The sequence below is a fragment of the Drosophila erecta genome, unplaced genomic scaffold (assembly GCF_003286155.1).
Source record: "Drosophila erecta strain 14021-0224.00,06,07 unplaced genomic scaffold, DereRS2 tig00000055-arrow-pilon, whole genome shotgun sequence".
Classification (NCBI taxonomy): domain Eukaryota; kingdom Metazoa; phylum Arthropoda; class Insecta; order Diptera; family Drosophilidae; genus Drosophila; species Drosophila erecta.
Window position 1 is genome coordinate 21,929,437 of NW_020825200.1, and position 13,052 is coordinate 21,942,488.

General features: G+C 36.4%; 1 protein-coding gene across 2 annotated transcripts in view; it reads left to right on the forward strand.

The window, feature by feature from the left end:
* The window catches only part of LOC26526662 (dynein beta chain, ciliary), a 505,182-nt gene that overhangs the window by 306,593 nt on the left and 185,537 nt on the right, over nucleotides 1-13,052 (forward strand). For both annotated transcript variants that reach the window (XM_026979208.1, XM_026979207.1), the window contains exon 14: nucleotides 9,394-11,066. In XM_026979208.1, coding sequence (XP_026835009.1) covers nucleotides 9,394-11,066 — 1,673 coding nt within the window. The remainder of the gene's footprint in view (nucleotides 1-9,393; nucleotides 11,067-13,052) is intronic.

The window sequence follows — 13,052 nt, forward strand, 5'->3', positions numbered from 1 at the left end:
TGACGGCCAGGAAGGTTTTGCTGTGTGTTTGGTGGGATTGGAAGGGAATCATCCACTATGAGCTGCTCCCATATGGCCAGACGCCTAATTCTACCATCTACTGCGAACAACTGGACCGCTTGAAGCAGGCGATCGACCAGAAGCGTCCAGAATTGGCCAACAGGAAGGGTGTAGTGTTCCACCAGGACAACGCCAGACCACACACTTCGTTAATGACTCGTCAGAAGCTACGGGAGCTCGGATGGGAGGTTTTATCGCAATAAAGGTGTGTAAAGCGACAAAACATCACATGGGTTAGACAGGATATTCGAAAGACTATGTCGAATTTGTAGGGCTCTATCGGCATCGAAAATGTACATAGTCCAGTTCAAATTAGCGTTGCGTATTCAAATACTCACACTGAACACGTGCTAATCGAAATATACTATAGTTACAATATTGACGAGTTCTGCAGTGGATGTCAAGGAACAGGTGTTAAGTTGTGTACAGCGACAAAACATCACATGGATTAGACAGCAAATTAGCGTTGCGTATTCAAATACCCACAGATACGGCTTTTAAATGCTACAAGAACAAGCTAAAAATTCCATTTTTTGCGTTGCGTATTCAAATACCATGTTTATGATCCCACAGATCCAACTTTTAAATGCTAAAATTTAAAAGAACTTTAATAACAAACTGCAGCATCTGTTGCACATTGAGATCCACTTTACAGTCATAAAACAACTGCATAAAATTATTAGGGAACTAGAACAACCAGTCGAAACCGTACAGCTTAAAAAAGGATGACTGCGTCCTGCCCAGAATGCGATGGAAGTGCAGAGCGAAAAGGACGAGCAAAACCATATGAGAAGTCGAGAGGAATCGTACAGAACCGGACAGGAAGTCTGCCACCGGAACTTCAAACACAGAAATTATTGAAAAAGTTTTAGCACAAAACTGGCAGTGATCTTTATAAAATTGCGAGTTCGGAAAGAAGCTAGGAGGAGAGATCGAGGATCTTCAAGGAAAATTTATCGGTAAATATCACACCTATTAAAAGGATTCAGCTCAACAAGCTTATTCATATCTTGTTTGTAGCGCTGAAAGAAAGAACTTTCCAGTGCTGGAGAGAATTCCTTTATGTCCTTTGCCGGCTGAGGCTGTAATGTTGTTGTTGTAGGCAATGTTGTTTTGCTGGTGCTGTCTTGCAATATCTACATAGGAGACGCTGCCTCAAAAGATGGTAATCCGTCTGCCACCAGTGGTCGGTAAGCTGTTCACAAAGACTCTGTACGGCCTCCCTAAGCGGAACTATATTGCTCATCCTGTGTATGCATCGGCAGCTTAGAGCCTCATAACATCACCTCAAGCTTCGACGTTACACACATACGTCAGGCGGAATGGAAGCTGTTATTCTCTTCCACAGGCAATCTTCATTTTTGAATATATCTTGCAAATTTCTATAGATTTGCCACGCCCACTCTAACGCGCACAAAACACGCGAAACTGTTAAGCCCACACTTTTAAAAATATTTTAAGTTTTTTTTTCATTTTATTATTTTTTCCCAATTTCTACCAATATTCAGGAAAATGTAGAAATTTCTCGTTCGCACTTTCACTATTTGATTAACGAGTATCTGACAGTCCGGTAACTATGTAACAGGCAGTAGGAAACGTCCTATCCTACGCTAACAGGCCGCACATTTTCTTTAATTTGCCAAAGAAATTTTCTCCACTTTTTAAGTTTTTTTTTTTATTTTTTACCAATTTCTACAGATATTCCAGAAATTGTTAAAATTTATTTTTTGCACTTCCACTAGCTGAGTTACGGTAGTCGGGGAACACGACTATACTATTATAATACTATAAATATTTATAATAAATATATATACTACTACTCAAATATACTCGTTACTTGTCGAGAAAAAGAAAAAGTGTATGTTGCTTATGTTATGAGTAGTAGGGGAGTTGTGGGTGTAGAATGGATATGTTATTTCCCCATCCCTAAGAAAAAATTCTGTCCACAGGCGCTTATTTTAGGTTATAATACAGGGGTATTTACAAAAACTGTCTGTTTCAGGGTTTATAACAGTTTCGTTTTATGGGTTTTAGAATTTAGAATTTTACAATTTTACAATTAATTTTTGGTGTAATTTTATATGGGGTAATTTTATAATTTTAAATGAAGTACAATGCTACGATTATAACTATTATGATTAATGCTGGAAGTGTTATTATTTGATAGATTGTGTTATTCGTCTGATTGTGTTGTTCGATTATTTATTTTGCCTTAATGTATTCGTGTGGTTGAAGTTTTGTGACATTATTGTTTATATAGATAGTTTGAGTATAGTCTAATATTGTGTTGGTAATTAATATTTCTTTCAATTGAATGGAACAATTAAATGTTTGTATCTAGTTGTTCCCTTATAATATTATTATAATTATAATATAATTAATTTAATATAATATAATATAAATAATTAATTTATAATTATAATTATAATTATAATTATAATATTTTTAATAATACTAAAATATAATAAAACTAAATATATAACACTAAAAATATAATACTAAATAATTATTATAATAATAGGTTGGAAAATATCTCCCTTCCGCTTTTTTGCTCTTTATTCAATGCCTTATAAAAAGTGTTACAGTGATCGGATTTAGTTCAAATATGCGCCGTTTTGTTTGATAATCTGTTTCCATGTAGATGGCAACTTCATAATACCTCCCTCGAAGAAGCCCCCCTCCTTATTTGCGAAGAACTCGGACAGCCACTTTTCACAAGCCTCTTTTGAGTTCAACTTTACACCACCAAGGGCATTCGCCATGGACAGGAACAGGTGGTAATCACTTGGCGCTATGTCCGGGCTATATGGTGGATGCGATAAAACCTCCCATCCGAGCTCTCGTAGCTTCTGACGAGTCATCAACGAAGTGTGTGGTCTAACGTTGTCCTGGTGGAACACTACACCCTTCCTGTTGGCCAATTCTGGACGCTTCTGGTCGATCGCCTGCTTCAAGCGGTCCAGTTGTTCGCAGTAGATGGTAGAATTAGGCGTCTGGCCATATGGGAGCAGCTCATAGTGGATGATTCCCTTCCAATCCCACCAAACACACAGCAAAACCTTCCTGGCCGTCAATCCCGGCTTGGCCACTGTTTGGGACGATTCACCGGCTTGATATTGTCGTATGTGATCCATTTTTCGTCGCCAGTCACCATCCGCTTCAAATCATGCGGCACCCAAACATCAAGCTTTTTTTTGTATCCAGCCTTCTGCAGATGGTTTAAAATGGTTTGGTGACTAACTCCCATCTCCTGGGCGATGTCACGAGATGCCACATGCTGGTCTAACTCGATGTATTCCATAATTTGATCGGTATTTGTCGTCACAGGTCTTCCGCCGGCTGGCTTATCCATGGTGTCGTTTTCACCGGCTCTGAATCGTCGAAACCATTCCTCCGCGGTTCGAAGTGATAGAGTACCATCCCCCAAAACACCATTAATCTCACGGAACGTTTCTCTGGCGGATTTGCCTTTAACGAAGGAAAACTTTAAAATAGCGCGAATTTCGGCGTTAGTGAACTCCATGTTTACACGTCTATAACTGTTGAACGCAATATCCAAACTAATCCAAACTAATCATGCATAGCGTCGTTTTGTAGATTATGTCAAGACCTTTCAAATTATGTATAGTATTGCCAGATACGAGCTCTGTAGCGCTTTGTACATAGCCGCGAAATTCAAAAGACAAAAAGGCGGATATTTGCCAAACTAATATAACTATTATAATTTATCTATTGATACAATTTTGGTTTAAAATAGTCTTGGTTTCAAGATACATACATATTACATATTTTATTGCAAAATCAGAATGTGTTTTACTGTTTCTACATTGTGTTGAGACCTGGTTTAATATACTTTTTATACATTTATTTATGGCCAAGCTTTTAGAACTTTCAGTGTAAGTTTGATTGTTTGATTAAAATATTTGTCATGTATGTTAGTATGTTACTTTTTATACTTGTTACTCGTAGAGTAATACATATTCCTGATCAGGTTCAATAGCCGAATCGATCTAACCGTTTGTCCGTCCGTCTGTCCATCTGTCCGTATGAACGCCTCTATCTCAGGAACTACGAAAGCAAGAATGTTAAAATTAAGCATGCAGCTTCCAGAGAGATAAACGCAGCGCAAGTTTTTTTCCAAAGGCCCAATCTAACGGCCACAAACACCCCAAACCTGTCACGCCCACACTTGAAAAATGTTGTATTATTTTTTAGTTATTTGTATCGATTTGCACAAAGACTTTCTGCAACGCCCGCTCTACAGCCCAATACTGCAAAATTTTAAGTTTTCCCATTTTGTTATTTTTGTTCCCCATTACTACGGATATTGCAGAAAATGTTGAAATTTACCGTTTGCACTTCCCCTAGCTACATTTTTTTTTTCTTTCTTTCATTTTATTTACAATCTGTCTTAATTGGACAATAAGTAAATGTTGTAATTAATATTAAAAAATAACAGAGGCAGAAGAATTCATTAAGTCTACTACATAATGTAATTTTTTTTTTTTTTTAAATATATTTCTACTAGCTAAATAACGGGTTTTTGAAAGTCGTGGAACTCGATTACGTGACGTGGATTTCGATTAGAAGATTGGCGAGTGGAATCGCAGGCAGGACCCTTTTAAAATGGTCCTAATGGGCAAAAATGTACTAATTTTGTTAGGGGTTATGTACAACCTCTGAATAGCTTCGGCAGATCTAAAAAAATCAATACAACGTACCCCCAAATATGTGCTGCGCAACACCTCTTCGGATGGAAAAAGGCAGTTAATCTCCCAAATAGATTTTATCTGCCCGCCGCACATGTCTGTGCTCGGCGCATAAGCGAGCACTGCTTGTTTGTTTAAACTGAACAGCGAGAGTTTTATTTTCGGATTTCTTTATGTAAACTGGGGGTTTAAAATTTTTTTTTTGGAAAGATTTCTCTCTTTTATACCGGAATGACTAGTACATATCGTGTTTTTTTTTCCCGTGTATTTATGTGTGCCTTTGCCAAAACCAGCGGTTTTCTTTAATAATTAACTGGCTCTTCCACACAAAATCCAAAGTCCTAAGCGTGAAGACTTTCATAACTATTGTGTACCGATATAAAAGAAACCACCTTGATTTAAATAAGAAGAAAGAGTTAAGAAATTAACTCAACTTGATCAACTGGACACAGTTAAGAAATTTTAAGTCCAGTCTATAAAAAAAATTTAAGGATATCTGCTAAATTTTAAGGTATATTTTGTTGTGGTATATTTTGTTCCTTCTATTTCTAACAAACCTCCTTGGTTCAATAAAGATGTGACACACATAAGAAATTTAAGATCCGCCAACAACAGATCATATTTGGGCCTACATACCAGAAAATATCCATGCCTTTCCTACATTATAATTCACCAGCGTCCATATCAAGCTCCACAAAGTTATCCAACACCACCAAACACACCATCATAATCCACCTTATCGTCATCCAAAACAATGTATTTCATCCAAGCCAACATGCAAACAAGGCTCTTCAACCAAACCAACGTGTAAACACCTCAACCAATTTCTAATACCAATCGAAATAATGCATTCGATCAGAATAGGTTCAGACAACAACACCAATATCAAAATCACCAATCAACACAAAACGCAGGTTCCTATGTACCCAATCAATAAATAAATCAAAAAAAATAAATAAAGCGATTAACACAGGCTGAAAGTGGGCAGACTAAGATGAGTATTGACGAATCATTGTACCAAGAGGACCATTCGGAATATTATCCAGAATATCAGCATCAAACTGAAAACAATCATAATTTAGAAACAACCCAACAGCCACAGGAGATTAATACAGACGAGACAAGCAATGACAACCAAGAACCCAATGTTAAACAGGCCCTACATTTTCATGCACAAGCCTTGGAAAAAAACCCCAATATACGTATAATAGTTAAATACAAAAAAATTATTTGAAATGCCTTATTGATACCGGATCAACAGTTAACATGACATCCAAAAACATATTTGACTTAGCAATCCAGAATACTAATATTCTTATTCATACCAGCAACGGATCGCTCATTATCAGAAAAGTATAACTGTACCTTCATAGAATTTGTTTGCAACAGCAAACGAATTTTTACTGCACCCCTTTTCCGAGACTTACGATCTCTTATTACTTACGATCTTACAATAAGTTACTGCGACCAAGAAGTAACTCTGTGCAACAACAAATACAAATTATTAGAAAGAATAGCAGCACAAGAACAGAGTCATTTTCAAAATGTAAATATGATACCTGACATCATGCTCACACAACCAGAAAAAATGTCACCCATATTAGAATCAGACCTATACAGATTGGAACATTTAAATAACGAAGAAAAACAAAGATTGTGTATACTCCTGCAGCAATACCATGACATACAGTACCATGAAGATGACAAGTTGACATTTACTAATCAAACCAAACATACCATCAATACAAAGCATAATCTACCCATTTATTCTAAATTACACACTTACCGGCTTACAGTCTTATTACTGTTACAGGCTTATAAACAAGAGGTCGAAAGCCAAAAGATAGCCGAAAGATATGCTAAATCAGGGTATTATACGTTCCAGTAACTAACCTTACAATAGTCCCATCTGGGTGGTTCCAAAAAACAAGATGCATCAGGCAAACAGAAAGTTAGAATTGTAATAGACTACAATAGACTAACAGGCACAAACACCCAATCCCAAACATGGACGAAATTTTAGGAAAGCTAGGCAGATGTAATTATTTCACAAAATGGCAAAAACGTTTTCAACAGATCGAGATGGACCCAGAATCAGTTTCAAAGACAGCCTTTTCCACCAAGCACGGTACGAATATTTGCGCATGCCATTCGGATTAAAAAACGCTCCAGCCACCTTTCAGCGGTGCATGTATGACATTTTACGACCACTCTTAAATAAACACTGTCTTGTGTACCTGGACGACATAATTGTATTGTCGACATCCCTTGATGAGCAGCTATAATCGCTCAGACTAGTTTTCGAAAAACTAGCAAAGGCCAACCTTAAATTACAGTTTGACAAGTGTGACTTTCTCAAGCATAAAACCACATTTTTAGGACATGTTCTAACACCAGACGGAATAAAATCACACCCTGCAAAGATTAAAGATATTCAGAAGTATCCTATTCCCACTAAACCAAAAACAATAAAAGCTTTTCTTGGACTGACCGTAAATTCATTCCAAACTTTGCAGACATAGCCAAACCCATGACTAAATGTTTAAAAAAGGACATGAACATTTATACTACCATCCCAGAATATGACTCAGCATTGAAAAAAATTAAATACCTAATATGAGAAGACCCAATTCTTAAGGTACCCGACTTTACAAAGAAATTTATTTTAACCACAGACGCAAGTGATGTCGCTTTGGGAGCAGTACTCTCACAAGATGGACACCCACTTAGTTACATTAGCCGAACGCATAATGAACACGAGGTCAATTACAGCGCAATTGAGAAATAACTCTTCGCAGACAAAGACTTTCCGACAGTACCTACTTGGACGACACTTTGAAATATCCAGTGACCATCAACCATTAAGCTGGTTGTACCGTTTGAAAGATCCAAATTCAAAACTAACCCGATGGAGAGTAAAATTATCCGAACTCGAATTTGACCTAAAGTATATAAAAGGAAAAGAAAATTGCGTGGCGGACGCACTATCCAGAATAAATCTGGAGGAGACATACCTGGGCGCAGAAGAAGATAATAGTGACTTGATCTTATTACAGACAGGTGCTATTTTTGAAGGGACCACCAGATATTAAAATAATCTAGTATTTCAAAAAACGCATAACTCAGATTTATTACGACAATATGACCAGGGAAAAAGTTGATTGACCATTTTTGCGCTAAAAAGATTGCGTTTTAATATATATTGAAAGTGACGCAGATTTCGGGATCATTCAAGCCGTACATAAACAGACTATAAACACTAAATATACCAGAATCGTGCGAGGCATGATTATACTAAAAAACATAACCACTTATGCAGAATTTAGAGAATTGATCTTAAGCACTCACGAAAAACTTCTACACTCTGGAATACAGAAAAGCTTTTCGGTTAATGGTACTATTTCCCCAAAAGCCAACTACTTATCCGAAACATAATAAATGAATGCAATATCTGCAATTTAGCAAAGACAGAGCACCGTAACTCAGATATGCCAATGAAAACCACACCCAGACAAGAACATTGCCGCGAAAAATTCATGATAGGCATTACTAATCTGAAGGCAAACATTACGTTAGTTGCATGGACACATTTGAAATTTGCCACATTAGAAGAAATAAAAACAAATGACTGGATAGAATGCAAAAATGCACTTACTTATGCGTATATTCAACCAGCTGGGCAAGCCAAAAATACCAAAAGCAGACAGAGACCAAACCTTGAACACATATTTCTCTACGCTGGACAACCAATACTAGACACCCAACAAAACAAAGAAAACAAAATAAACAGTGACAGAATAGTATACGAAGTCGACACGAGATTATGCTTTTGATTTTTTTGATTATTATGTTTTTTGATAAACAACGATAAACAAAGCAAAGCCTAACCTACCTAAGCAGTTTTGTCTGCTCTCTTTGGGACTTCTCCTCAACTTAAGTATCCAAGAGCAATGCACAGAGGCTTCCCCTCAATTTCACTTACATTTAATTTTCAATCTTAAGCTGAGCATTAAATAATAAAGAACAAAAATCGGTCTCGATACTTTAATCGTCTTTTTATTTGGAGAAAACTTTGATTTCAGCGTTGGACTAAGTATGTATACGAAACGGTTAATTTAATTAATTAAAGGCAATTTGTTGTAGCCTTTAATTTGTGACTAATAAGCATAATAATAAGCAGAGATAAGCATAATCTGAAAACGAACTGCAGAACACTAACCTAAAAGAACACGAGATAAAAAAGGAAGAGAAAAAGATGCGAGCTTGGATGCTCCTGCAGCTTATCTGTAAATTTAAAATTTCTCATCAACCGAACTCCTTGATTTGTTTTGAAGATATTTATATAATATATAATATATAACTGTGAAGTTCTTAAATGGTCATACAAATAAATAAATGAATGTCGGTATAGTGAGCGGGATAACAACAAGAAAAAAAACGTGTAATAATAAAAGAATATAAAAAAAAATTAAATAAAAAAAAATTAATTTTATTTATTTTAAATAAAAATTAAAATAAAATTTAAAAGTATAAATCGTATATATTTCTCTTATAAGTATAGTACCGGCAATATATATATATTTATAATTATATGACAATGAATAATTTTAACATTTTTTCTTAGCGCGACGATAGACAGCGGCCTGAGGATCAAGTCCTAATGCGAGCCTTGCGAGACTTTAATATTCCGAAAATTGTTACAGATGATGTACCAGTATTCATGGGCCTAATTGGAGACCTGTTTCCGGCACTAGATGTACCGCGCAAACGTAACCCGGAGTTCGAAGCAGTTATTAAACGGTCCGCTCTGGACTTAAAGCTGCAGCCAGAGGACGGATTTATTTTAAAAATTGTTCAACTTGAAGAACTTTTTGCGGTACGTCATTCTGTGTTCATAATCGGATTCGCTGGAACAGGAAAATCAGAAGTATGGAAGACACTTAACAAGACTTACCAAAACCAGAAAAGAAAACCTCACTATAACGACCTTAACCCAAAAGCTGTTACTAATGATGAGCTATTTGGCATCGTCAACCCATCAACGCGCGAATGGAAGGATGGACTTTTTTCTATTCTTATGAGAGACCAGGCGAACCTAGGTGGAACAGGTCCCAAATGGATTGTTCTTGACGGCGACATTGACCCTATGTGGATTGAAAGCCTTAATACTGTGATGGATGATAACAAAGTGCTTACCCTGGCCAGCAATGAGCGCATTGCTCTTACCAAGGAAATGCGCTTGCTTTTTGAAATCGCATCTCTGCGCACGGCTACACCAGCTACTGTATCAAGGGCAGGTATACTTTATATCAATCCACAAGATCTGGGATGGACCCCGTTCATCCAGTCCTGGCTTGGAACCCGTACAAATTCAAGCGAAGTTTCAATGCTGAACGTTCTTTTTGACAAGTATGTGCCCCCTCTCTTGGACATATTTCGAAACCGACTTAAGTCTATAACTCCCATATCGGATATAGCACGGTTGCAAATGACTTGCTACTTACTAGATAGCATGCTAACTCCCCAGAACGTGCCGAATGATTGCCCAAAAGACTGGTATGAGATTTACTTTGTTTTCTGCATCGTATGGGGCTTCGGCTCATCGTTGTTTCAGGATCAAATTATAGACTGGCGTAACGAATTCAGCAAATGGTTCCTAAACGAATATAAAGCTGTAAAGTTTCCTTCATCGGGAACCATATTCTCTTTTTACATTGACCATGAGACAAAAAAATTTTTACCATGGACAAATCTTGTACCACAATTTGAGTTGGATATGGATTTGCCTTTACAATCAAACTTAGTGAACACAGCTGAGACTACTCGCTTGCGATTTTTTATGGATACTCTTATAGAGGACGATCACCCGCTGATGTTGATCGGACCCTCAGGATCGGGTAAGACCATTCTTATGAATGCAAAACTGAGTGCCTTAGCTTCCGATAAATACTCTGTTACAAATGTTCCTTTTAATTTCTATACCACTTCTGAGATGTTGCAGCGTATTCTTGAAAAGCCTTTGGAAAAAAAAGCAGGTAGAAACTACGGCCCCATTGGAAACAAACGAATGATATACTTTGTGGATGACATGAACATGCCTGAAGTTGACAAATATTTCACAGTTCAGCCGCATACGTTGATTAGGCAATTTATGGACTATCACCACTGGTACGACCGGCAAAAAATGACATTACGTGACATACATAAATGTAATATTGTAGCGTGCATGAACCCATCAGCTGGGTCATTCAAGATCGACCCCCGTCTTCAGCGGCACTTTTGCTCATTTGCAGTAAAGTAAGTTTAATGCTTAGAACTATTATTAACTACTACTATTAATAACTATTATTAATGTTGAAATTTAATTTATTAAAAAATTTTATATAACATCTTAAATAACCATCCTATAATAGGTTGTCGAATAGATTAAGAAAATTTCGAGCGAGCCGCGAAAATATCAAATTTTTTGAGTGGTTTTACTACCTGATGTTCTAAAATTAATGGGAATATAAATGAAATCAATGCTATAGTCGAGTTCCCCGACTATCAGATATCCGTTACTCAGATATTGGAAGTGCAAACGAGAAAATTCAACATTTTCTGGAATGTCGTTAGAAATTGGGAACAAAATAAAACAATGAAAAGAGCGGTCTTGACAGTTTTGCGATGTTTGTGGACGTTAATTATAATGGCAAAAAGTTTTTCGGCAAATTAATAGAAGACGAAAAAAGTCAATTCAAAAGACAATTCAAAGAAGACAATTCAAAAGTAACATTTAATAAAATAAAGAGGTTAAGATCATGTTAATGAGTGACCGAACCTCCCAAAGTATCAATAGGCAGCACGGCTAGCCTGTGGACAGGTCGACAACATGATCCCTTGCTGGTTCGAATTTGGGTCACTCGAATAAATCCGTCTTTGACAGGTACGACCCCTTCGATGCCTCCGATTTTCCATTGCCCCTACAAGAAGATTATCGTCTTGAATGAGGACCATTGCGTCCACCCTAATGCTCAATGATGGTGTCCTCCACTTGGTTCGTCCTCGAAGCTCGTTTATGTAATCGGCTGATCATATTCGCCAAAACGGTTGCTTATCAGCTTACGGCGAGGGGTAGGGCACTGACCTGATCGTGAACAACAACCTATCTAAAAAGTTCCGCTCGGCTTTCCGTATCGTAGGTCGGTACTCCCAGGGCCGACAAAGCTTTATAATATATTAAGTCGATACAGTGCATACATATGACAGAGTCTTAAAAGGATTCTACGTTATTTAAGAGAAACAATTGGCATGAAACTAATTGTTAAAAAAAAAGGAAGTGTTTAAAAATATGGTGAATGGATATGTAGATTCTTATTGGAGAGGTAACGAGACAGATAGGAGAAGAACAACAGGTTTTTTTTTTAAATAAAATTCATGGAACATCTTGCTGCTGAGTGAAAGTTAATTATTATATTGAGGTTTTTTTACCCGTTACTGGTAGAAAAAACTTCGTTCCGAAAGAATTAGTTGAAATTATGTCAATACGTTTTACAAATGTCTTAGAAAATAAGGGTCTCTGACACAAAAAAATATAATCACAAAATATTATCAATGCAATTATTTTGAAGTTTTTCTTAAATGGTGCAAAACTGAGTACATGCCGTTTGTTTTTGTTTTTGAATTATTACTATTCTACTACTATTAAAAAAAATATAAGAGTTGTATCATTTACTTCGTTCGTTTAGTTTTTATGTGCTCCCAATGAAATTCCCCGTTTGCCCTTCAACTAGTTGAGTAACGGGTATCTGATAGTCGGGGAACTTGACTATTGCGTTCTGTCTTTTTTGTATGTCAAAATTTAAAATTAATCTTTTGAATTATATAATCCATTATAATATGTGAAAATAAAAGAAATTTTTTTTTTATTTTTATTATAAAGAAAATATTCAAGAATAAGACTTATAATACTAAAAATAAAGATTAATTCGGGTGTTATTATGGAAGGTCGAAGTAGGAAAGTAACTCTTCTAACTTCCCGTGCATCGCATCTGTAAAGACTCCGTGAACGGCTTACGGTTACATTTCTGTATGTTTTTCAAAGCATGTATTCTAGAATACAATACTTTTGTAATAGTTATTGTTCTGGATAATTTCCAGGATCAATCGATCCGGCCACGTCCGTCTGTCCGAATGAAGACCTCGATATCGGGAACTATAAAAGCTAGAAAGTTGAGATAAAACATGTAGATTTTAGAGACAATAGACACACAATTGAATAATGTTAATATAATATATTTATAC